Raw genomic sequence first — 24,917 nt, 5'->3', positions numbered from 1 at the left:
GAGAAATGTTATGAGATGCTTGGCGTGCCCTGACCGGGATGCGCCGATTCTCTCCCCGCGACCTCCGCATCCTTTTTTATCTCGTCGTCTACGATTGAGGAGTCTTTGCGCTCTCGATGCAGTAAGCGCGCCGCTGATGTGCGTATTCTTGTGAAAAGAGCACATAGCGAAGTTGATGGAGACTAACCTACTTGCTTTCCAAGTATCAGGCAAATCCTGTTCAAGGGCATGGTAAATTCAAACCCAATAAGGGATAAGACTTCTAGCATATGAGATGGCATCTACCCAAAGAAATGATAGAAAGCTATCAAAGGGTATCTAAAGTAGTACCGCTCCTCATCCAACCAATCCAACATCCAGCCACCACCAACGCCTGGCCCAGCGACCAGCGCTGGGCTGTTCATGGAAGACATGAATTGCCCTCTAAGAAGCACTCACCGTCATCCCGTCTCTACGCCCTTGTGAGTATGTTGAAAGTGCCACTAGTCCGTCAACGCCACAAATCCGCCCTACTCCCCCTCCTCTGATGCTCCCCACTGCCCCTATACCAGCTCTGGCTCTGGCCTCCACTGCTCCTCGGCCTCTGCGGCTCTTCACTCGGCACAGCCAAGAACCCACCAAACCCGTTCCCCACAACGATGCTCTTCCTCGCCTCGCCGCCCCACTGCGACCCCAGGCCCTGACTAGCACTGTACAGGCTCAGTGGCCTGCCACCGCTCATGCTGCCTCGGTGCCCAGGCACGTTAGGCGGCATGATCTCGGTGAAGATCCAGTCCTGTTCGTCGTTGGGCCCTTTAGCGTAGACTTCGAGGGGCTGACTGAAGCCGCGGGGTGGGCCCGATGGGCCACCTCCTGCGAAGGGCGCAGAGGGCGGGGCGAGAAGGAGGTTTTCGGCGAAGTCGAGGTCACGGACGTAGAGGTGGCGGAGAGCGGGAAGGGAGTGCGAGAGGAGAGATTGTGTCAGGTAGGTGTAGTAAGAATCGGAGGGTTGTTGGAGGGCGCTGAAGGGCTCGGCAGCAGAGGTTATTTCGTAATGCATGGTTTGGAGAGAGATTGATTGGAATGGAGGGAGCGGGTCCAGTGGGAGAGACTGAGTGACGGATTCGATGATGGTCAGGTGTTGGAGGCTTGAGGCTGCCCACATGACGGAACGGAGGCCGGGGACAGTGACACCCGTGTTCTCCAAGGTCAGTGAGGTGAGGCTTTCCCGAATTTCTTCGTGGTTGAGGTAGTTCGTCAAGCCATCGGCTGTCAGTTGCGGTGTCTGCTTCAGCGCCAGCTTCCGTAAGGGCGGAAAGTTGGGAAGGATAGGCGTGACTTGGAAGATATCGTCGCCCAGCCACGGAAGCTCCGCCAGCCTCAGCTCGATGAGGTTCGGGAGGCTGTCAATGATGCGCCGGAGCAAGTTGGGTTCTATACGCAGCCGCGTGAGCTCCAGAGTCTCCAGATTCTGCCAGTACCTCTGCAGCAACATCTCAAGCGTTTGTTCTGAACCCGCTTCATATTTCATCTTGCGTATGTCTGGACACCGCGCCTGCAGCTCCTGCCTTAAAGTATGTGTTGCAGGATCACCACTGAAGAAGCCATCAGGCAGATCGACGTATCGTAGGTTGGGGAGACAGGAAACAGTTCGGGCGAGTGTAGCTTTATGCGTTTCGCGGGTCATGTAAGGTAGCTTCAGGAGTTGCACCGCCGGACCAAGATAATGGTTCTCTCTGAGCGTTCTTTCAAGGAGCTGTAATCGCAGACCGGGCACATCAATGGGCTCGCCATGGCGAGATTTGCGCCGTCGGGTTTCGGCGAGTATCTCTTCCAGCTCGCAATAATGGACGGCGTCAATGCGGACGCTTGTGTAGCTACCACTGATCAGCAAACTGTCCAAAGTTGTTGGCGGATACCAGCGCTCACAGCACACGGGCACCGACTGAGAACCACCTTCGTTGGACTCGGGTGCAATTGGCGAGGTCGCGCAAGTCGCAGAGCATGCACCCGTCGCCGATCATAGACCGCTCGCTGGGCTCATAGCTCTCGTCGGTCGAGTGAGGGCACACAAAGCCGAAAATGATCCTCAAGACATTATCTGGAAGCCGTTTCGTGAAGTCGGCTCGCGGGCGCGTCGGTACTGGATATGAGTACTGCGCAGCCGGAGAGTCGTTGATAGCCCTCTTCTCCTTGTCTTTGAGTTTGGATTTCGAGCGAAGGTGCTTCAGAAAGCCCATGATGCCGCGCTTGCCTCTAAGGAATAATCAGAATAACAATATGTCATGGAGAATGCAGACAGTGCCTGGCGGATGCTCTCCGCGCCCACTTCTAGACTGACCCTGAGGTGCCACTGTCGCGGTCGTCGCGCTGCCGCGGGGTGGGTAAGATACGCCGACGGATGGGGTTAGGCGCTGTGGCCAGGGACCCTTGTTTAGCTCTCATTGACAGGCCTGGAGGTTGATCAGGGCCGAGAGAGGCCCTTGAGAGGCACGTCCGGCTGCCGTTTTTCTTTTCTACGAGTTAATGATTGAACCTTTGACGTGTTGCTCTACTGTCAATCGACTGTGGAAGTGATCACGCTGATGACGCAGAAGTAAATTGTACATCTTATCGATTCGACTCTTCACGGCCAAGCAATGGCAAACGCAGTGAAGTCCCGGCTTTCGAGCCACGATGACTCGTAACACCGTAGTACCCGTTTCGCGGACAGCACACGAAGCCGGTTGTTTGATGGACCAAGGAGCAGCTGGACTGGGTTGGACTTTGGCTACAGATCTTGAACCGTCTGGCCTGAGCAAGCTCTTAGGAAAACTCTAATTGCAGTCCCATAGTTAAAATCGGCCCCGTCCTCTAGACGCGGCACGCACTGTGACAGATGAAGAAGTGACACCTCTGATAAGACCCAAGTCGCAAGGTCGTGCCACGCTGTGGGCTCCTGAGCTGACAATGCCCATTCTCTCCGACCACTGACCGCTGCGATCAAGGCCATTGTTCGCTGCGGTGCTAAGGCCGCTGTCTGTTCAGGTGGAACGTGGTACGAGGGTGTTGTACTCTACCAAGAAAGACCGCTGGAGGGGATGGCAGCCACGCGAATGGGAAGCGTGCCATCTGTTTCAGCCCAGAATCCCTCAAGCCGAAGCCGCTGGACGGCGGGGTTCAACGTGAGGAAGCGACATCTCGGATGCACGTTCGCCTCAGAGGTCCAAAAGAGAGCTTGGTGGAACTGGGCAAGCTTCAGTCGTAGCTGTCAAGGCCTCAAAACAACAGGGACAAGCTTAGAAGCCCCTTATCAAGCTGCAGGTGCTCCATCTGATGTTGAAGCTGCCAGATGCCTTAGCGCGACAGACCCCAGCTCCGTGACGCTCATGCTAGCCGTCACTTTGACGCTTAGCGGCTAGTTTAGTTTACCGGCCAGAACGAGACGCGAATTTGCATCTGAAGTCCCGAAGTCGTGCTGGGATCCATCACACAACCTCTCCGTCCTCCGCCCGAACCCTCTTCAACTTCTCCCTTTGCTGGTCCCGGAGTCATCCATTGCTAGGACAGGAGTTGGAGGTATCTTTTCCGGGTCATTGCCTCCGTTAGAAACTCGTTATTGGCATTTCCATCATCTGAGACTTTGTCTACCGCTACTCCTTTCCACCGCTCCCCGTCATCAAACGGCCATCTGGCAAGCTGTCTCGGGATCCTACGTTTGTTCTCAGAGCTCGAATCATTGTCCAGCATCCAAACGCCCAGCAAAGTTCCCGAAAATGGCTACCAATCAACCTCAGGGAGGCAATCTGGACCGCTACGTGGTCATCCACGTTGCGACCACCTGTGATGAGCATGGCGTCTATGTAACGAAGGACTCCGCCGAGGTTATTGAGCTTGGCTGGATCTTGCTGGATGCTAAATCCTGCGAGGAGGTGATTCTCTCTGCTTGCAGTGGACCGGTGGAGAGGCTAACGAAATTCTCAGCTTCACCGGCAGAGCGTTCTCGTGAAACCGATCAACACACCCATCACCCCGCTCTGCAGTAAGATTCCATCTCGACCCTTCACCTCACTTCACTCTAGCTGACGCTATTAATAGCCAGCTTGACCACCTTGACCTGGGAGCACGTCCGCAACGCCGGCTCCTTCCGCGACGCTATCAATCTTTTCGACCAGTTTGCTCAGGATCACCTTCTCCCAAACAACCTCGAATTTGCGTTCGTTACACTTGACTCCTGGGACCTTCGCGTTCAGCTTCCCCGTGAAGCCAGGGACAAGGCAGTCGTTCTTCCACCGTACCTTCAACACTCGCGGACATTCGACCTCCGAACTGAGTACCAGCGCTGGCAGGCACATCATCCGGAGTCGCTGCCTTTCGGCTCCAGTGCCCTGTCCAACATCTGCGCCGCCCTTGAAGTCGAACCCGTACAGTCCTCGGCACCTATCAAGCATAATCTTCCGTTCCACCTGCAAGCTCTCGCACCTGCCTCGCCGAGGCGGGCTATGGAAGAGGCCGTCACACTTGCTCGAGTATTACGTGGTCTCATTCGCAAGTCTCAGCCACCGCACGAACACCCAGACGTCCTCACCCGCCCAATGGACGCCCGCGCAGACGTCCGGGCCTTTTTGTCGGAGCGGAGCAAGGTTCTTCACATGAGTGGTCTTCCTCATGATACTACGCAGTCCGAGCTGGAGAGTTGGTTCACTCAATTCGGTGGAAGGCCCATCGCTTTCTGGACCCTCCGCACTCCAGACCAACACAAGCCGACTGGTTCCGGCTTCGCCGTATTCTCCTCCCATGAAGAGGTATACTGAACATTGTATTGAGTATCAGAAAAAGAACTAACCCTATCATGTAGGCTGCAGAATCTCTTTGCATGAACGGTCGCGCCCTCAACGAGAAGGCCATTGAGGTCTCTCCATCCTCGAGCCGCGTTCTCGACCGTGCCGCCGAGATCCTTACGCCGTTCCCGCCAAGCAAGAACCGACCTCGGCCAGGCGACTGGACCTGCCCATCCTGCGGCTTCTCGAACTTCCAGCGCCGCACCGCCTGTTTCCGCTGTTCGTACCCAGCAATGGGTGGCGGGCCCGGCCCCGAGATGGGCTACCCACCCTACGGCTACGGCCCCCCAGGAATGATGCCTGGCCACCACATGGGTCATGGCGGGCATGGTGGCCACGGCGGCCATGGCATGGGCCACATGCGCGGTGGGCACGGCAACGGCGTCGTCCCCTTCCGCGCCGGCGACTGGAAGTGCGGCGCCGACGGCTGCGGCTACCACAACTTCGCCAAGAACGTCAGCTGCCTCCGCTGTGGCGCCAGCCGTGCAGGCGCTGCCGTTGTCGCCGACTCCTTCCCGTCTCCAATGGATACGCCGTCCAGCTTCGGTATGGGTCCCCCTTCGATGGGCGGCACGCCTGGTCCGGCTCCTTTCGGTGCAGGAGGTTTCGGCTCTGGTGCCGGCTTCCCGAGCCACCAGTACGGTGGTCCGCCTGCTAGCTTCGGTATGCCGTCCGCTCTTGGTGCGCCGAGCCCGTATCCTCCGATGGGTGCGCCGTATGGCAGCAGTGGTGGTATGCACTCCACCGGCTTCGACAGCCGTGCCGCTGAGGCTGCGTTCTCGTCTGCTGGGCAACCCCCTTCTGCCGGCGCTGGCTATGCAAATGGCGGCTTCTCGGATGGTCACTCTGATCCGTTCTCTTTCCTCTCGACCGGGCTGGGCGGCCTGTCGATGGGAGATGATTCCAGGCGCAATGTTGGGAATTCGTCTAGCAAGTCTCCGGCTTAGACGTAAATACATCTGAAGGTGGCGTTCCTACGCATATTTCCGGTCAATATCTCGAACACAATCCAGGAACGTCTCGCTGTGGACGGCAGCAACGGTGCTGGGAATCGGACCATTCACTTCTTTTCATTGACATTACGGACGGAGGGGATTCTTCTTCGCAAAGATCGGGTATCAAACAATGGAGGGTGGCAACGGCAGGGGAGCACTTGTGCGTCGGGCCGGCCGGGCTACTAGACTGTGGAGATTGGAATTTGGGGAGTTCTTGACTTCATGCTGGTTGATTTGCGCAGAGCCAAAGGAAAAGTTCTCGACGGGTGTGAGGGGTCACAGATTGGGTCCCGGCCTGCGTCCTCGGTCTTCTCTTTCCTTCGTCTCGGAGCTCCGTTCCTTTCTCTTTCGGTCCCTAGTCACCTTTGCAGCTGTGTTCACGGTTTGTATGCTGCATCTCCTTTCTTTTCCTTCATTTGTTTCTTGTTTCATACACAAAATCATTCGGAGCATAGCGTTAGCGGCGGTTCGGTGGAAAAGAACCTGGAGGGGGCGTCAGGTTGTAAGGTTGTTAGGTTCAGGGGGTGGGTGGATTTGCTTGCAGATACTGGGGCTTTCGAATGTCGAATCGGAGCGGTTTTGCTGTTGTCTAGGGGCGGGAAACGGTGCTTCCGTTGGTAGTGGTCTGGTATGCTATCTTGTGTTTTCAGTTTCCTTTTTTGTTGGTATTGACGTACATTCCCATTTCGTTACAAATTGCGAGATATCGAAAATTGGAAGCGCGGATATGTAGAAAGCGAGATCATAGCTGTTAGTACAATATTTCACGTATCTTCCATACTGCGTGTGTGTGTGTATGCCTCATCTCTTGCAACGAGGCTGCTGAACCTACCCTGCCTGTGATAAGGGAGCGGACCACAGAAAATCGCGAGATGTTCCTTTGGATCCCTATGTCTTCTTTCCACGTGTCTACGATCCGCAAGCCTCATCCCCACTCACCTCAGCACAGCCTCACAAGCCTCCAACCTTGTTACATCGCCCATCTCCGATTCCTCATCCCTCGTTGAGTCCTCCAATACTCTAATCCTACTCAGCTCTTGGCGCCGGCTGCTGGAACTGTGACTCGTCACTCCGTCTTCGAATGGACTACACGTGGGACATTGGTCATCACGACCTGCCATGGACCCCACAGGGGGTGAAGGCGGCAGCCTTTTCTTAGCCTAAGCTTCTGGAGGGAGAGGGCATATGCTCAAGCTTCATATCGGGTAAGCGAGCTCAGGGAAACATGGAAAGTAGGGTAGGCTGAGATTGACGACAGAGTTGGAGAGACACGACACGAGCACATTTAAGCCATCAAAGATCATCATTGATAGAACTAGACTGGTAGAGAAGCAATGTCCCAAAGCCTCAACTCCACGCACCTAATCGCCAACCCTCCCTTCCCCAGCCAAGCAACAGTACGACTTACCCATCGTCCTATGGAAAATCACCCAACCCCCTCTCCTCAACCCCGGCCCTCATAACAGGCACCCTCTCCACCCTCCCCCCGCCACCACCACCAACAGTCTGGCTGAGAATCGCACTCCCGTTGCGGAACAGCACGAGTAATTCCCTGCCCCCACCGCCCTCGTCGGACACCCACGCGGCCGCCAGCCCCGTTCCTGGTAGGAAGGCTTGGTGGAGCGGTGAGCCGCGGGTCAGGAGGCCAGGAGACAGCGCAGACGCAGCGGATGCCGAGGACACCGAGGCCGTGTTGGTCGGCGCGGAGCTATTCCTGATCTCCTGTAGTGCGGCGATGAGGATGGCCGCGGCTGGGGAAATAGCACGGCGGCTGTTGCTGTTGCTGTTGCTAGCACCGACGTCGCCAACGCCGCGGGTGAGGTCGCGGAAGTAGAAGGATGGTTCGACGACTGCGGCGGCGGAGGGATCGGCGGTCGCGGTGTCGTTCGCTTGAGCGGGGAGCGCGTAGACAATGGTGTCGGCTGTGGTGTTTGCGGCTGAGGCGAGGGTGCCGGAGATGGCGGCGAGCGGGAGGGAGAGGTTCGTGTCAGATGCTGGGGCTGGCATTTCGGAGGCGAGAGCTGCATGCGTGGGCGGATTAGTGCGTGTAGCTTCTCTGGAGGCTGGGTTAGAGGATGGAGGAGGCCGAACAGGTGAGGGGGGATTGAAGGATAAGTGGTGGGGGAAGGAGACTTACCTGTCTTCCACTCCCCAGTCTCGGCACTGTAAACCGACTGCATGAAGTACGTCCCTCCCTCCGCCTCATCCGCCTTTCCAGCAACACCGTAATGATAAAGAATAAGTCCAGCGAAATCATTCCCACTCGTACACGCCAACCCTCCTTTCGCGGTTGGCTCCACCTCCACCTCTCCCATCCTAATCGCTTGCCCGCCATGAATCGGCCCTAAATACTCCCATCCCCCGTTCCTCAGCCCAGCCTGGAGCACGCGCCCATCATCACCGCCATAGAACAGGCGCACCTCACTGGTGCTGTTGTCAATAGCGTAGGAGCAGGCGGCGAGAGCGGTGGTAGGGGAGGCGAGGAGCTGGAGATCGTAGAGGGAGACGCCGCCGGTGTTGCGGGGGTACCAGCGCCAGGCTTCTTGAAAGTTGTAGGGGGCGTCGGTGTAGATTTCTTGGAGATGGGAGGAGCTGGATATGTAGAAGAGGGAGCGCTGGGGGCGCGGTTGGTTAGTTTGGCGTTGGTGATATGAGTCTGGGGGTGGAGAAATGCGGTGCCAATAGAGCAGGACTGAAAGACGGTGCAAAAAACGCTTCTTGTGGGACGCTCGTAGATGGTTCTGCAGGACTCTGGAAAGATAGGGACGTCGCGTACAAAAGCAATTGCAATAGGCGGAACGAAGCAACTGACAGGAGAGATGGGAACATGCAAAACAACCTACCAAATCATCACCATACCACACCCCCACCAACCCCGTTCCCATCCGCGGCCCCGGCACATATCTCGGCTCCCCCTCCGCAGTCTTATAATTGAGCCCATCTCTCGGCAGCACCGTCACGTTGCTATTCCCACCATACCACTCACCACCCGAGTACACCAACTCCAGCACATCTCCACTCTCATGCTGCACATAGCCATACAGCAGCGACTCGAAATATGGGTGTCCCAAGAGCGCGAGAGAGGTGTTTGGAAGCGAGCCGCCGTAGCGCTCGTCCGGGGGGATGTGGCGAGGAGGGTCGGGCTTGAGGCCGAATCCCAGACCGAGGCCGAGGGAGAGGGCGAGGAGGGCGAGGAGGGCAAGGGCGGTGAGGATGACGAGAGCGAGCTTGCGGCCTGGGAAGGGTTAGGTGGGTTAAGGGTGGGTTGGAAGGGGGACGTACTGATGGGTGGTCGACGGACTCGCGTGGCTGACATCGCTGCGAGTGTGTAGTGCTCTATGGGATTCGACTGTGAGTTTTTCGAGGATGCTGGACTCGAAACGGCACCGAGGAGGAAACAAGAGCGCGATGGCCGTCAGGTGAGCAGGAACAGCGTTAGAGAGAAAATCTGTATGAGCAAGCAGGTATCCTGTAGGTAATGATTATAGCGGAGCGCTCGTCAGGCTGGAAGGAATAGAGTGATTGCAACTAGGTAGGATAGCATTGTGAGGGAGCATGTGATGTTCGAGAAATCTTGAAGCCGAGTATAAGCGACACTCGGTACATCATGGAGAGTACGTGGACATCTTTGGTTATATCGAGTGACAGTACGGCGTGAACAAGTAGACACACGTGAGCAGGGCATTGCACGCTGTGAAGCATGCTGTGCCCGCTTCGGGAAACTATCAGCGATGTGCGGAAATTCATGTGTTGTGAACCGAACCGCCGAAGAACTACGTGAATGAAAAGGGTTGGCACAGAAAAGTTCAAGGCGGTGTATTTATTGATAGTATCGAAACGTATGCTTGGATAGAAGAGTGACAGAAAACATTCGACCAGAAAATGCCGCTGAAAGCGTCCGTAGGTATCTGCTGAGCTCCTGAAAACGCCCCGACACCATCCAAAACTGCAACGCACGCAGAAGCTAGTTCATATCACCCATGGCCATTTGCTCCTATCAGGCTCCATCTCATCAAGCAAACAATGGCCCTTCTCGCCCACTTCCATCTTGAGGAAGTCCAGCGTAGCTTTGTCGTTGGTAAAGAACTGTTTCGACCTCGCACCGCACGCAATGTTCGGAGTGACGTCGGTAGATTGAGCCTGCAGCCTCCCATGCTCGTCAGTCCCCTGATTGACTTCGGCAATCTCAGACGGCGCCTCGGTATGGTGGAACAGTTCCGGATTGGCACTGTAGCACTTGTAGCCCAGGTCTCTGCAAGCCTCCAGTGTGCGAACATCGAAGGCCTGCTTGCCGCCGTCCGTTTCGCGTGCAGCCAGCTCAGTGGAGATGCGCCGCGCTGACGCTTGTGTGACCGCGTAGCCGAAAGTGCACAGAGGCCAGCTCGAACGATGTATCATCCGCTCGTACTCGCCGAAGCCGAGACGCTGGAGGAAGGCCTGGGTCTTGGTGTGCATGCGCTTGAGGGGCGGCAGCGTGTTGTCGACGAATCTCTCGTGCGGCATGCCTTTGAACTTATCGGCGGAAAAGATGTCGCCGCAGTGGCCGAGGTGTATCATCTCCCATTGGCTTAGGTCGGCCCAGTAGGTGGCATCGGAGTGAAGCAGCTTGCGGAAGGCTTTGGCGACGAGAGGGACTTCGACGGTGCGGAGGCGGATGTCCCAGTCCACATCGTCTTCTAGGATGAGTGCGGTCTCGAGGCCGGATTCAAGGAACCTATATCGGTGGACGCGTGTCAGCCGAGCCTCTTGGAAGTTCGGGAATAGCACAGTATTCAGATTTCCATACCACTTAAGGGCGTTTAGATGGCCAAGCCAGGCCAGCGCCGAGCCTCTTGTGATTTTAGAGCCTCGGTCTGCCTTCAGGCGCGCGACATCCGCGTCCGTCCATTTCGGTTGAAGCGGTATGGTAATCTCAACGCCGGTGAGGTTGGCAGCGAAGAGCAACTCTTCTCGCCTGGGCGACTGCGGTCGCGACACTGCCAATACAGCGCCAAACTGCGCACAGCTGTTAGCAATGACGCAGGGAAGACGAGGCCATATCCCGTCGTATCAGGGATCCTACTCCTAGGGTCGCATTGGCGGCGGTGACGCCTGCAGGCAGCGAGTACGAAATCGGAGCATGTCGCCAGGGAACGCCAAAGTAGAGGAAGGTCGTGAGACAGAGCGCCAGCAGGGCCAGCAGCTTGTGGTGCATTGCTGCGAGACGGATTCTTGCTGCTGGAGGATAGATGTCGGCGCGAATCTTGCCTCGTCAGGGCTCAGCCCTCGCGGCCAAGGGGGCCCCATTTACGGGAGAGGCTGCGTCAAACGGGGCTGGGCAGAGCGGCGCCAAGTGCCCAAACTACGGCACGGCTTGCGGCACCGCTGGGCACGGGAAATTTGCACAAATCAAGCAAATCAGCCCTAACTTTATTGTGTTAAAGTGTCGCGCGAACCTCTCCCGTCCGCGCCGTTTTCGCTGTCGTGTCGCCCACCTCCAGCGCGCCCATCTCCCTCCCACCGCTGTTCCTGCATATCGTGGAGTCTCTTCATGCGCTCTGCGCCGCGATCCACAATTATCTAGGTAAGCAGCAACAATGGCAACCGAGGTGCAGCAACCCGGCACTGGCGAGCCCAGATTCTCGCGTTACCGTTCCGTGCGGAAAGCGCAGCAGCAGCAACAATTGCCAGAAATGCCTGCGCCGACGGATCAGGAGCCCATCGAAAGTACGCAAAATTGCCCCGTTAGCAGGAGCATGTCAAGATACCATCGCAAAGGCCAAGCGACTACAGCTGCATCTCCTCCACTTTCGGGATCCACAGCCATACGCCGTGTAAACACACAACAGTCTCCGCCACCAACAAGCCGTGACGATGCGCGCGCTCGAGCGCAGAGCAATGCTGCACAGCAGCATGCAGGCCTGTCTGACACCGCCTCGCGCCCGCAGAAGAGAACTCAAATTGAGACAGAGAACGACAGAAAATCGTCGCCAAAGACACCACGTGACGAGGCGCGAGAGCTGATCGCCAGCGAAGGGGAGCGTCAGAAGTGCGTTCAGGCCAAACTCAAGGAAGAGAAGAAAGCAAAACACGAAGCCGAAGAGTCGGCGCGTCTGAAGGCGCAGCAAGAGCAAGAAGACGCCCAACGTCAACGCGAGCAGGAGGAGTCGGAAAAGGCCGAGCGCTTGCGACTCGATCAAGAGATGGAACGCGCCGCCAAAGCAAGAGCACGACAGAGTGAAGAGCGGCGTCGGCGGGTTGAGGAGCAGCAACGAGTTGCAGACCAAGCGGAGCGGCAAAGGCAAGAGCTTCAAAAGGCTGCTCAGAGCCAGGCGCCTCGTGAGATTATAGCCACTGCCCCTGAACCAGCAGTCGTGGAGCCGCAGTGGTACTGTGGGCTGAACAAGTTGTTCAAGAGGCGGGATGCTGAAGAATCATCTCCATCGCGCGGTACACACGGCAAGACCGCGATGTCCGGCGAAAGCAGTCCGCCTTCAAGGCCAGCCAAGCCTAGTGTTGGTGGAGCGGCACCGGGCATTGACGCGCCAATCTCTGCTGTCAATGCTGGAGACCGACGCGTTTTGGTCGAATGCAACAGGTCCTCGGTCCTTCTTCCCGTAACACCCACAACAACTGCGCTAGATCTTATACGCTCTGCATCAACATGTCTTTCCGAGCCCATTGACCCCCGAGCGTCGGTGCTGCTCGAGTCTTTCGGCAAAGTGGGCGTGCAGCGCCCCTTGCGAAATTACGAGCATGTCAGGGACGTCCTAAACTCCTGGGACGACGACAGGCAGAACAGCCTCGTGGTGGTAGAGTCGGCAACAGGCGGCAACGACAAGGATCTAAGTGCATCGCACGTTTCGGAGGAGAAACCAGCGGAGTACTCATGTTCGGTGTACTACTCGCAGAGGCCCGGCAAGTGGGACAAGCGGTGGATCACACTTCGTTCGGACGGTCAGGTGCTTGCAGCGAAGAATGAGAGTGGAAAAGACAGTACGAATATCTGTCACATCTCCGATTTCGATATATACACACCGACACCGCGGCAGATAGCAAAGAAAATCAAGCCTCCGAAGAAAATCTGCTTCGCGATCAAAAGCCAGCAAAAATCAAGCATGTTCATGACGACCACTAGCTATGTGCACTTCTTCTGCACTAGCGACAGGCAAATCGGCACTGCCTTCTACAAGGCGGTCCAAGGCTGGCGAAGCTGGTACCTAGTTAACGTGATGGGCGAGGGCCAGAAGAAAGCACGACCAGCTGCTAGCGAACCAGCTGCTGTTCGACAGCTCTCGGGCGCTCACGACGTCCCTCCGAGCGGCGAGAGGTCCACCTCCTTCAGTGGAGCTCGACCAGGCACCTCGACTTCCCAGGACTCCCACTACCAGCTCGGCTCATTCAAGCCTCTACTGGATATATCCCAATTCAGCCAGCAACCCACCGGCGACCGGCGAAACAGCTCAAGTGGGCACGATGACCCCACAACACTACCTGCCCGCAAGCCGTCCACACGTTCAAAACACCCGCCCCCAGTCTCCTACCCCACCCACGTCTCTAAAAACTCCAACACCAGCAACCGCCTCAACTCCATCCAAAGCAGCCACCACTCCGGCCCCGAGGAGTCCGCCTTCGCCCCCTCCGGCCTCCTCGGCCGCACCTACTCGCAGCGCCAAAAGGTTCAACGAGACCGCGACGCCCTCGCCGCGAAAAACGCCAGCAGCCCCTTCACCGAGGGGCCTTCGTTGCTCAACATCAGCGTCGCCCCCTCCGCCAACCCCACAGGCACAAGCGCCGCATACATCCCCCGCGCCTCAACCGACGACACCCGCCCCACGCGCATGACCTCCGTGCGCTCCACCCGGGGCCGCGACCGCGACTCCAGCGACCTAGCCCGCACGACCTCCGGCGCGCGCCGCGAGAAGCCCAAGCCGCTGGTCGATCTGACACCGCAGTACGTCGAGCCGCCGCAGTTCTCGAAGCGCGGCAAGGGCTTCAAGCCCGAGCAGCTCGGCCCAGGCGGGCTGATCGACAGCGCGACATCGCCCGAGTTCGCGATCACGATTCCGCCGAGTCTGGACTGGCGGGCGCGGCCCACCACGGGCGCCGGTGCGCAGGGTCAGGGCGCGGGGTTCGGTGCCGTGGTGGACCGCACGCGCAGCCTCCGTGGTCCTGGAGGCACGAGGTTGCAGAGCCTCGCGGCGAATAACCACGAGAATGTGCCGGAGAACAGCGCCGATGCGTTTACGGGCCAGGGCCTGTTGGCGCTCGCGGGGCCTAGCCAGGGGGATGCGGCGAGGGGGCATGGGGTGATGAGTGGGGCGAATGCGAGGGGGCCGATGCTGGATGTGCGGGAGGAGAGTCAGTTTGTGAAGGGGAGTTTGCTTGCGGATGTGGAGGGCCGCACTCCGAGGGGGTTGGTGATTGATCGGGAGAAACGAGTTGAGGGGGACGTAAGGACGGGGGAGGGGTTGTGAGCGCACGGTTCCGCTGAAGGAGGTTTTTGTTCGCATGTTTTGGCGTGTTGTGGCGTCAATGCTGTTGTTGGAGCTGGGGAAAAGTATTGATACCTCTTTCTTTTGTTGGGTCTCAGGCCGGTGTGTAAGCTTTGGCAAGATGCCCGCTTTCTCTTGCGGACATGTCGCGTCCGTTTCTAGTCCCGCGTCCTCTCGTTTGCTGCTGGGTGAAGGCTTTAGCACTTCTCTCTCTGCATGCTGTAGCAACACCGTTTGATTGTAAAAGAATCATGGCCGATGGCTTGCCCGTCCTATTTGATGTTGACGCAATCTTCGTCTTTCTCCCTTTCTCAAAGCCCTAGTGCGCTTGTAGTCTTCGTACTGGGGCCGCCCGAATTCCTCTCGAAAACCCTTAGGATGAGTAAGGAGCCGATAGGAAGCATAATTTGCTACGTTTAACGGAAGGTGAGAACAAGGAAAGCCGTGTGGTTGAAGCCAGGTGTCCATGGTAAACAGTGCGTGTGAAGTACAGTCAGGAGGATCCAGCTGTTGTGCAAGAGACTCTTCTCGTTGAGAAGTTGATACACAGAGCATTCGACGGTTGCAGCGGTTCCTTTGTAGCAGTGGGAAGCGTTCAGATGTGGATATCGTAGAACGCTTCCAAGGGGTGCCCTGTCTCTGGCTTGGTAAGGAGCGGAACAGGTTCCTGTAGAAGGTTTCGAGGCGCAGGAGGGTAAACAAACGTGTTGTCTGGAAGCGTGTCTGGGCTGCACGGCAGCAGGTTGTTTGCCAGATCAGTTTCCTGACGGCTGGTGGTGCGCTCGAGATAGTCGCCGCTTGTTCCATGTTCGACGCTGACCGTGCTCTCAGATTCCCGGAATGCTTAATGGATTTCGAACGTCTGCTCTTGCAGTTCACCGTTTCGTAGCATCTCCATGGCTTCTCCACGCATGATTCCATGGATGTAGGACTGGCCTAGCAAAATATAGTGGTCATCGCGCCGCCTCAGGATGAAAGGCATTGTAGCACCGTAAAGGATACAGCAGAGGTCGCCCTCCTGCAAGACTCTCGGACCAAGTCCGAGATAGCCTCTCTTAGAGATGAAAAGCCTCCTGCGGTCGCATACGCCGAACGCACGCCGGGCATAGCGATACCAATCTCCATCTCCTGCGTCTCGGCGTGGCTGCGAGTTTTCTTCCGATGGACTGCTGACGCTGCGAGCGATATCGTAAGCACGATTCTGATACGCAGCGAAGTCGGCAAGATGCGTGGCCAGCCCGTCATTCTCTACGTCATTTATAAACCACCCCCTCCCCGCACTCAACGTGAGAACAAACGCCTTGAGACGATCGGCCTGAGGATACACCAGTGGCGGAGTGGTATCAATGAACTGGGTCGACAGTTTTCTTAAAACGTTCGCACCGGTAATCTGAGAACTCATAGGCCCAAGAAGAGAGAGGGCCGCTTTATGTAACGTCTCTGAACAGAAGGATATGGCGTCGAACACCAAACCCCGCAAGTGCAGTACACCATGACCAGCCGAAGCTGCGAACCAGAACTTCGAACCTGCCGCCGCGTCATACCACACTCGGCCCAAATCAGTAACAAATACAGTCACAGGCCGGCCCAGATACCATCGTGGTGGCCATGAAGGAGTGCCATCTTGTATGGTATCAGCCGCGTGTTGAATGAATGATAATATGTGCAGGTCCTGCCTCTGTTCTATATGTCTGATAGCTAACAATTCATACAGTTGCTGAGTGGACAAAGTATAGTCTGCGGGGACGATCGTACCGGCTTCAGACTTGGCAGTTGGATGAGCGAGGAAGGCGTAGATGTAGTCTCTCGGGTCGGAAGCCAGACTCCCACAGGCCGTATACAGGACGTCGACAAAGTCTTCACAATAGGGAATTTGTGTTTCACCTTCCTTGAAGGAGAAGACATCTACAATATCCACTACGTGGTATACTCGCACATTGAAGGAACGTCCGATAGCAGTCATCCTCTGACTGATGTCCTTCGCCGCTCTGTATACAGCGCTCCACTCAATCTCGGCATTGCCGTAGAACATCAAAGCATAGCGCGCTAGTCCGACCTCCTGAATGATCCATAGGCGACTGAACCACGGGAGATCAAACATACGGGCAAGCGATGTCCATCGAAGTTCATCGTACTGATAAAGATCCTCAGGAGGGACGTCTGGGATGGCGGAATAAGAGCCGTACTTTTCCAAGGAGTTGGTGACCACATCGCAAACTTCCCTCAACAAAGCGAAATTGTCTTCCGCCTCGCCGTCAATGTCAGGACCGAGCCAGACGAGGACTCTCCGCGCGCTCTTGAAGATCCTGCCCATTATCGTGACCTGATGTCCTCGCTCTTTTTCGTCTTGCTGATTGATACAGATTGCATCTGCCCACAATCTCCGCGCCTTATCGGGCAGACGCTGTCTCTGAAGTGCAGTCCATAAACTGGCGGTTATGTAGATGCTCCGGCGGTCGCACGTGATCTGCCTCTGGTTGTTGGAATTTCCCCAGGCGTATGAGATGGCCTCGTAGGAGGCGGCGGTCTTGATATCTTCAAGCGCTAGACTGCACGTGATGGGATCGTCCTGCTCGCCTGGATGGAGGAGTAATGTTCTAAACGAGTCCGCTTGCCGTAGAGGTTCGTAGTGATACGGAAGCATGTACAAAGCATGAGAGAAGCGTCTCACACTTATGTCAGAGGACTTTTCCCGGCTCGATTCACTGGTGCGGAGCTCTTCACGACGTTCTGCCATCGAGGACAACTGCACAGAAAGGCGTCTAGGAAATGTCCAGGGAAACCGTTGCGTTCTAAAGAGTTGAACTCGGGGGGTTGAAAGGCTTTGGCGCAGCGCGCTGGCAGGCAGCAAGCTGAAAGTAAGATGGTAAGGCTGAAAAGGTGCTCAACGCGGCAACAGACGTTTCAGGATACCTTAACAAGGTACGGTCACTCCCCAACGGTCACCTTAGGGTGGCACGGGGGGTTGTAAGAAGAAGATTGCAAGAGGGGCGGTTGATGAGAAGAACATAGGTAACCATGCCTGACCTTGAGTATTAGTTATGCTATGTGGCTGTTTACTTCCCCGCAGCAGCCTGTGCTGCGCCTTCCAAGCTGTGTAACTGAGGGCGCTGTGGTTGACCCAATTGAGTGATAGAACCGCACACGTGACTTGGTTTACACAGCCGCTCTTTCACACCGAGTGCTGGAAGCTCAGGGATCCGTAGGCGGGTGTGCATCTACAACCGATAGGCACACGAGGCGCAGTCATACTTTCACCATGTCCTTAACGAACTCCCAATCTTGTTTATAAAGTTAGAGGTCCTTTTCCAAAACCGGACCTATACCTATAGGTGACTTCACTGCTAGGTTGTTGTTACGAACACCTACAACAAGTCTACCTCGATTGATGTCGAAGGTACCTATGAACCATCTTATGGACACGGTGATCCACATTGATCCAATCCGGAATATCCTTGTACAAAGCGCCACAATGCGTATGACCTCTCTGCACTAAGAGAGTCCGAATGTACACAAGCACCTGGAAACGCTCCGCGCCATGTTCTACAAGCCTTGAATCTTCGTACACAGCTGTCGACCCATCTAGCCACACCCGGCTTCAACTTCCTCACTTCTTCTTCGTCCTCAACCTCCTGCTCTCCGCATTCCTCTCCTTCCGCGCATTCCTCTTTCGCCATGCTGTAAAGCGGTCCCCACGGTCAAACTTGTTAACCTTGACCCCCTTCTTCTCCGCCGCCCGGCCAATCTGCCAGTTCGCCTCGCGATACATATATCCCGGCCGCATGACCAACTCCTTGTTCCCTGTTTTCACCACCTGAGGGACCTTGTCTTCCCTCGGCGTCTCCCTCACCATACCCTCTCCACTATTTGCACCTTCCACCAGATCTCCCACTGCGTCCTCCCTAGCCTCTTCTATATCTTCCCGCTTGACCGCCAGCATACCCAGCCGTCTCCTCCTCGCCGCATTCGGCGGCACCGGCAGCGTCTGATGCCTCTCAAACACGACGCCAATGTACTGCCGTTTGGGGTGCTTGAGCGGGTCCTTGTAGTACTTCACATAGCCCGGCTGCGTCGCGAAGATGGTGTGGTCGCGGCCGATGTCGCAGTTCTCGCCGGGGAACCAGAGCGTGCCGCGTTGGCGGAAGATGATGTTGCCTGGGATGACATACTGTTCTGTGGAAAGCCGAAATGAACAGGATTAGCGGATGGTTCATGCAGTGGTGGGGAAAGAGCTTTTGGGGGCGTAGAGGGCAGAGGAAGGGGTCACGTACCGCCTGTCTTCTTGGCTCCTAGTCGCTTTCCGGGCCCGTCTTTGGGACCGTTTGCTCGGCCTTCAGACTGATGCGTTGCGTGTCGGACGAAGGAGAGAATCGTGGTTGCAGGGGCGGCATTGCTGCATCGGATAGCTTCGAGGGCGGTGTTGGAAATACTGGATGTGGTATGTGGGTTTCTGGATGCCGCAAATGCAGCCCGGGTGGGCGCACATAATCGTGGGAGTAGCATTGGTGATCTGAGTTGCGGAGGTGCTGCGGAGGATTGGTTCGAGTTTTGGAAGATATGGCCCGTGCACATTTGAGCCTCAATGAGCCTCAGTCAACTTCGTAGCCACAGATAGCCATGAGACACATTCTTGCAGTGCCACTGAGCTTGGTTTTCAAGGTACGTTCAAAATTCTTTGTTATGCATATCCCGTGATTCGTTGTGTATATAGAGGTATCTCAAAACGTGGAAGCACCCATCAGATCTCCATCAGCATCTCCCTCCCCTAGAAAGCATAATTCGTGCAACATGACTTCGAACCCTCCGGCTAATGCAAGCTAAAGATTAGAGCATCCACCTATTACAGAGCATCTACGCAATGCGCCTCCTACTCCAAAACTGCTCGCATCCCTGTGCGTTTCAGTACCCGGAACATGCAGGTACTGACACTAGGGCCAGCTACTGCTGCCACCTGTGTAGCTACGAGCTTGACATCAAATGGAACACGAAGCGGCAACGTGGTTCAAAGGCGCTTCCTAGCGGGCGGTATCGTGTGAGAACGATAGTCAGGCGGGATTATCGGAAAGATGCGACGTCGGAGAGGTGACGGTAGCCAGGCCGCGGGGCTTGCCAACGCTTCCTAGCGCACCATGCTACATGAAGCATAAAGTCGAAGGCATGCTGCTTTCACCACACCAGAGGAGATGTGATAGTCGGCGTGGCTGATAATGCTCAATCCGGAGAATGCGGCACAATCCTTCTCGCGTTCTCAAATTCGAATGACGGTGATACCGCGACAGCCTAGCTGCCAGACTTCCTGGAGAGTAACGACGTCCTCAGCTGCATGTATGCTTGTACAGCTGGGTCGTTTGGATTGATCTGCCGCGAAGATGAGGGCTGGCTGGAGCTATGCTGCGAGCGCTGAGGTACCGATTTGGACCATGACTCAATAGAGGTGGAGCGAGACTGAGCGGCGAGAGGATAACCGCTGACCGGTTGCATAGAGGCAGCAGAAGTCATCGTGAAGTCGGGGCGGATTGTGCAGTGGACTTGGAAGAGGTTTGACCTTCGAGTGTGAAGTTGGAAGATATCTACGAGGTAGTGTATATAGGATAGAGGGGAGTGTAGTTTAGCTGAAACAGGCTTGCGTGAACTTGAAGAGATGAAGCTGAGCGGGGTGGTGTCGCTTTATCAATTGTACGTGATGGTGGAGTAGGTACAAAGATTTGGCATGCCAGCCGCGACCTACCTGGGTAACCTGATCATTACTCTTAGCATCTGCAGCGGTGAGGATGCGAGTATTTGATCTTCAAACGATGTAGCTGGATCCACAGACGTGGTCGAGGACTGCCGGGCAGGTAGTTGTAACCAATAAATGAATGTTTGCTCTGTGTAGCTCGGCGAAGGACGAAACCCGTCTTACACAAGCGCTCACTCGGCTCGAGTAAGGTGACAAATATGCACAGACAAGAGCCAAGCGTGCCAAACATTCGGTTGTGGCCCTGACGAGGTTGTTGATAGAGGGACTTACTCCATATTCCAAATAAATGCCACTAGCCGGGCACGCTATGCCTCGTCTCACGAGGCCGTGGCTCTCCACTCCACACACCGCATCGGTCAAGTCTCCGATCTGCTCGCTGCTCTATTGTGAGCCGAAACCGACGGGCCTTCGGGACCCGATGATCAGGCTCGTGGTCGCCGCGTGGAGGGTGCGAATACCATCAAAGCCTGACGGTGTTCTTGGTGACAGGAATCTCAGTCCCAGATTTCAGGCAAAGATGGGCACGGGCCGAAGAGCTTCCGAAGTGCCAGGCTTCGTGGCACTCCTTCCTCTTGGGAACATCCTCTTCTGCCCTACAGGGTTGCTTGAACCATGCCACTATCATACGATAGAAAGCTCGGACGGTACAAGAAGGTGATGCCCGTAATCCTTACGGTCCTTGGCGCATGTGTTTGCCCGACGGCGCTGCAGCTAGATAACCTTACTGCACGGCAAAGCGGGACGACGAAGTGGTAAGAGTTCACTTTTCACGAGCTGTCATTGTCTGTAACCACTCGTTTTCCCAGATGTCTGTTGAGAATTCCGTTCATTTCATAATGCGATAACTGGGAACGCGTGTGGGGCCGCACTGGAACTCCGGTTGCCATGTCAATCATTTCAGAGACACAATTTGTCTACCGTGGGGTTTCAAGGAGCGTACTCTTCTCCCGAATGATAGGAGCGATATCCTAGACTGCTCCAAAAGAAAGAAATGTACGGCACCGGATGTGGCACCCACTACTGCGGCAGCGCCCTGCAGAGCCAGCGTGAGCATGTGCATGCGGGCGTCAGGCTCGCCAGTTTATCTAAGCATTGTTTTGTCAAAGTATCCTGATTGTTTGTCTTTCTGTTATGCATGCATTTACTGTACATCACAACTGGGGTAATCACACCGCTCGCGGTACAGCCAAATCGTCAGTCAAATCCGGTCAATCATTCGCTTCAAATTCCAAATTCCAGATTTCAAATCTCAACGCCTGTTAGAAATGCGAGCTACCCCATCCGTCTACATGCATAACGCCAGAGTGATGCACAATCGCAGAGTGCGAATCAAACGTCTATTGTCATTAGAATTCTTGTAGTCGTTCATCCCGTCTAGTCATATCCGGATATCCAGTGTCAATTTTTGTTCAAGAATCCCAAATCGGCCCATATGCCGGCACACCGCGCGTCTCCATCCCGTAGACGATCTTCCACGTGAGCTTCTGGTTTGAAATGACTAGGACAGCCTCAGCAGAAGCCTCCTTGTAGAGCTCGTAAGTCAGACGAACCATGTCCTGGCGGCCAGACTTTCGCGTATCGATGATGACCGCGTTGGGATCAGCTCTGTAAACGATGTCGATGATGTCTTTGCCGAAGGTGGTTTCCGGGCTTGGGGCAGACCAGAGCACACGGCAGGGAAGAGACGGAAAGCCGTTGAAGAGGCCAAGACACGGTCCGATGCCTGAGCCTGTGGCTACGATGACGACAGGCTTGAACAAGGTAGCCACTCGCAGGACGCCAAAGGTCGGGACACCTCGCACCCAGATTTTGCGCGGCGGATTGCGGATAATTCGTTTGGTCCAGTCGCCGGCGTCCGAGATAACGACAGAGTAGCCGTTGCCCCCGTTAGGCTCAGGAATACACGCGAACGAGTGCAGCTCCTTGAGGGGAATGTCTGCCAAGCGAACTGTCTGGCATGCTTCAGCATTGGAACCTTTGAAGTGCAAGCGCACAGCATGGTCCGAGAGAGGCTCCGCCTCCACGTCTTTGAGCCGGAGTCGGGTCCAAGGATAGATGACCAGGCACGTGGAGCTAAGCAAGAGCCAGAAGCCTGGTGTAACGAGCAGCACCTGGCCGAGGGTCTGCCCTTGCTCTTTCCCGGTCAAGGCAGCTAGAAGCATGACTTGTGCCCACGCCGCAGCGATGATACTCCAGCCCGCACAGCGATGCACTAGCTCGAAGTAGTTGTGCAGCGTCGCGCGCAGATGAGGATGGGCAAAAACCAGGATTGCGATAAAGAGCGAGAGGACTAGCCAGCCGATGACAACGACGGCTATTTCCAGAGGGCGTCCGCGTGCGAACAAGAAGGTAGTAGCCATCAGATACACTAGATGCCAGACAACGGCAGCTACGCCGCATCCGCTGTGAATTCCGCCATAGCTGTACATCTTGGCCATTAGACGGCGAGCGAAGAGCGGCGAGCGCGTTGGTATGCTGACGGCGACGCGGAAGAGAAGGTTGACGAAATGTTCATTCCGTGTGATAAGAGAGGTGAAGACGTTGGACATCGTGGCCGTTGCCGCAATGGTGGGAATGCTGTGGTAAGCGTCATATCGACTATCCACAACAAGTTTGCGGATAATCAGAATGAGCGGAATGAGGTTGCCAAGAAAGACGATCGAGAAGAGTCTTCGGTATACGGAGAAGAAGTTCCAACGAAGATATCGGTAGACGCGGTTGCCCGCTTTGTCCGGAACTGGCTTTACTAGCACTAGCGACTCGGTCGAGGTGGACTTGTCGACGCCTGTACTGCTGCCCACGGTCAGAGTGCTGGCCAAGCTTGGCGAGAGCTTCTCGGAGAGCCCCTGGAACTCGATCGTTATGTCCATCGCGATGGTGGACGGCAATTCCGTAAGTTATTTACAAAGGAAAGAATTGAATCGAATACTGAATTGTCAGGGAAAGTATAAAGCACTCATGGTGGCTTCGATCGTTATATAAAAGATATTGGAGTCACGCATGGTCGAGGCATGCTATATACCGCTGAAAGCCTTTCAACCTCTTCACTCATTGTTTTCGCCATCAGCGGAAGGATCACGCGAAGGATCACGCGAAGTATACGCCTCGGCGCTCATGCCGTCCTGGATATCGCCAATTCCGAGTGCATGCGGTAGAGCCGCTCTAAGCCCGCAACACCAGCTGCACGCAATAACGCTCGGGCTGAGGCCTCAATATCTTTGCTGAAACGGCAAAATGCACCGCCTGGAACCAGGAGCGGATAGAGAAGGTCGACAACACACTGAGGGCGCAGCTGACCGATTACTCAGATGCTCAAGCAGTTGTGGACCTTGCGGCAGAAATAGCATTTGGCTCTGAGGCGTAGAGTTCTAGAAAGCTGGCCCCCAAAGCGGATAAGGCTGTGTGGAAGGTTTTGGTGGTTACAGAGCTTGACTTCGCCCGTCCGGCAGTTAAATTGCGAATATCCTGCAGTAGTACGGATTCAAAACGCATGTCAGCATGCTTTTTCTGGTTGTGATAATCCTATGGTTCCAATGAAAGCACATCCAGCAGCCATCGACTCGGTTATCAGCAACGCCACGGAATGGGGCGTAGATCGCGGCAGGCGCAAGGCTGTCTTCGAGCGGCCCGGGCCTGTATCAACGTTGTTGTCCAATCTTTCTGGTACGTTGGAATACCACACGTCCTGCTGGCTAAAATTTACAAACGGGTCATCTTCAAGCGCTCTCGGCTTAGAGAGAATCCCACCGGAGGAAGGGCGTGAATATGGACAAGCGTGCAATACCCTGTGACCGTGGCCACTTCGCACGTGATGCCGAGGCCGAAGAGGACAGTGTATGGAACATCTAATGATTTATGGCTATGCGCTCTAACTCAAACCTACATGTCCGTATACTCTCCGAGTACCGAGACGATACAATGCCGTGCAGGTGCTGCGCTGAAATGTGTTCCAGCTCGATTGGGCTTAAGCTGACCCGCATCAGCAATACCTTGGCGCGAGATTATGTGTATCCCGTCACCGCTGTTGAAAGCGTTCAGCCAACACAGCGATATATTCTAGCTGGTTGATGCTGCTCGCGCACTCCGCTCCCTATTGTACGGCCGACCCGAGCCACGTTGGTGGAACGATGGGCGCCTGAGATGGAACATTCGCTGACAGCAAGATATCCGGGTCAGCTCTACAGCACTTGACTTCCCTCAGTCGCGTGCGGCACAGAACATGTCTGGATCAGCCTCATAAGGCAAATCATGACTGCACGATTCTGTTCTAGGACGACAAGAGCTCCAGGTGCTCCATTGGTCTGACTTACAAGTAGGCACTGGCCAGTTGGAAGGATCCAAGGCTACATGTCCATTAGGCTATTCATTGAGCGCTGACTTTGGACCGGCGTCGGGCTGCAAAGAGTCATGCTTTGGCAGATACTACAACGGGAATTTCAAAGAATGCTTTGAGCCCTCCGTTCAAGGCTGGCCGCCTTGGAAGACCACTTAGGACCAAATTGATGAAATGAACATCATGCGGATACCTACGATTCTGGTCTTCATCTCTTTCTTGGCACTCTGGTGCTGTGAGTGAGAGATGCCTACATGATTCCTGAAGATAGTTGTCTACTAAATGTGATTCCCGGAGGCAGTAGAGACCTTGCAAAGTACTTCAAGAGTCACGAGATGACGCGCCAAGAGCGGTTTCTTTTCCGCTGCCGCGCAGGTCCTGCGATTTCGTATCCTTTCACCAGCAAATCACGATCTTCTACCTATTCAACACAGCTGGAGTGGTACTCGAGTACACTCTAACTCCGTGGTCTGCCACTCAATCCGGCATATGTACCCGGGCCACGCTGGCAGAACAACTGGCGCCTGCGATGGGACAGCTGCTGACAAAAGAACTTGATCATATAAGCGCCATACG

General features: G+C 55.6%; 8 protein-coding genes across 8 annotated transcripts; 2 read left to right on the top strand and 6 right to left on the bottom strand.

Moving 5' to 3' along the window:
- Nucleotides 1-490: 490 nt before the first annotated feature.
- On the bottom strand, nucleotides 491-2,424 carry W97_02196 (uncharacterized protein; the record flags this gene model as incomplete). The annotated part of the gene is made up of 3 exons (XM_007780097.1): nucleotides 491-1,856; nucleotides 1,909-2,235; nucleotides 2,321-2,424. 3 exons carry the CDS (start codon nucleotides 2,422-2,424, stop codon nucleotides 491-493), a joined length of 1,797 nt encoding a protein of 598 aa, XP_007778287.1.
- A 1,310-nt stretch (nucleotides 2,425-3,734) lies between these two features.
- On the top strand, nucleotides 3,735-5,746 carry W97_02195 (uncharacterized protein; the record flags this gene model as incomplete). Its single annotated transcript, XM_007780096.1, has 4 exons — nucleotides 3,735-3,890; nucleotides 3,943-4,000; nucleotides 4,057-4,763; nucleotides 4,817-5,746. The coding sequence occupies 4 exons, from the start codon at nucleotides 3,735-3,737 to the stop codon at nucleotides 5,744-5,746; spliced, it is 1,851 nt and encodes a 616-aa protein (XP_007778286.1).
- A 1,464-nt stretch (nucleotides 5,747-7,210) lies between these two features.
- On the bottom strand, nucleotides 7,211-9,110 carry W97_02194 (uncharacterized protein; the record flags this gene model as incomplete). The annotated part of the gene is made up of 4 exons (XM_007780095.1): nucleotides 7,211-7,815; nucleotides 7,932-8,409; nucleotides 8,638-9,029; nucleotides 9,077-9,110. The coding sequence occupies 4 exons, from the start codon at nucleotides 9,108-9,110 to the stop codon at nucleotides 7,211-7,213; spliced, it is 1,509 nt and encodes a 502-aa protein (XP_007778285.1).
- A 653-nt stretch (nucleotides 9,111-9,763) lies between these two features.
- Nucleotides 9,764-10,988, bottom strand: W97_02193 (uncharacterized protein; the record flags this gene model as incomplete). Its single annotated transcript, XM_007780094.1, has 2 exons — nucleotides 9,764-10,789; nucleotides 10,857-10,988. 2 exons carry the CDS (start codon nucleotides 10,986-10,988, stop codon nucleotides 9,764-9,766), a joined length of 1,158 nt encoding a protein of 385 aa, XP_007778284.1.
- A 382-nt stretch (nucleotides 10,989-11,370) lies between these two features.
- Nucleotides 11,371-14,250, top strand: W97_02192 (uncharacterized protein; the record flags this gene model as incomplete). The annotated part of the gene is made up of 1 exon (XM_007780093.1): nucleotides 11,371-14,250. One exon carries the CDS (start codon nucleotides 11,371-11,373, stop codon nucleotides 14,248-14,250), a length of 2,880 nt encoding a protein of 959 aa, XP_007778283.1.
- An 862-nt stretch (nucleotides 14,251-15,112) lies between these two features.
- W97_02191 (uncharacterized protein) lies at nucleotides 15,113-16,912 on the bottom strand (the record flags this gene model as incomplete). Its single annotated transcript, XM_007780092.1, has 1 exon — nucleotides 15,113-16,912. One exon carries the CDS (start codon nucleotides 16,910-16,912, stop codon nucleotides 15,113-15,115), a length of 1,800 nt encoding a protein of 599 aa, XP_007778282.1.
- Nucleotides 16,913-17,875: 963 nt separating this feature from the next.
- On the bottom strand, nucleotides 17,876-18,771 carry W97_02190 (uncharacterized protein; the record flags this gene model as incomplete). Its single annotated transcript, XM_007780091.1, has 2 exons — nucleotides 17,876-18,441; nucleotides 18,540-18,771. The coding sequence occupies 2 exons, from the start codon at nucleotides 18,769-18,771 to the stop codon at nucleotides 17,876-17,878; spliced, it is 798 nt and encodes a 265-aa protein (XP_007778281.1).
- Nucleotides 18,772-21,417: 2,646 nt separating this feature from the next.
- On the bottom strand, nucleotides 21,418-22,878 carry W97_02189 (uncharacterized protein; the record flags this gene model as incomplete). The annotated part of the gene is made up of 1 exon (XM_007780090.1): nucleotides 21,418-22,878. One exon carries the CDS (start codon nucleotides 22,876-22,878, stop codon nucleotides 21,418-21,420), a length of 1,461 nt encoding a protein of 486 aa, XP_007778280.1.
- Nucleotides 22,879-24,917: the final 2,039 nt, after the last annotated feature.

Source organism: Coniosporium apollinis (assembly GCF_000281105.1).
Source record: "Coniosporium apollinis CBS 100218 chromosome Unknown supercont1.8, whole genome shotgun sequence".
Classification (NCBI taxonomy): domain Eukaryota; kingdom Fungi; phylum Ascomycota; class Dothideomycetes; genus Coniosporium; species Coniosporium apollinis.
The sequence above is the reverse complement of the archived record's forward strand: the minus strand, read 5'-3'. Positions and strand labels throughout refer to the sequence as shown.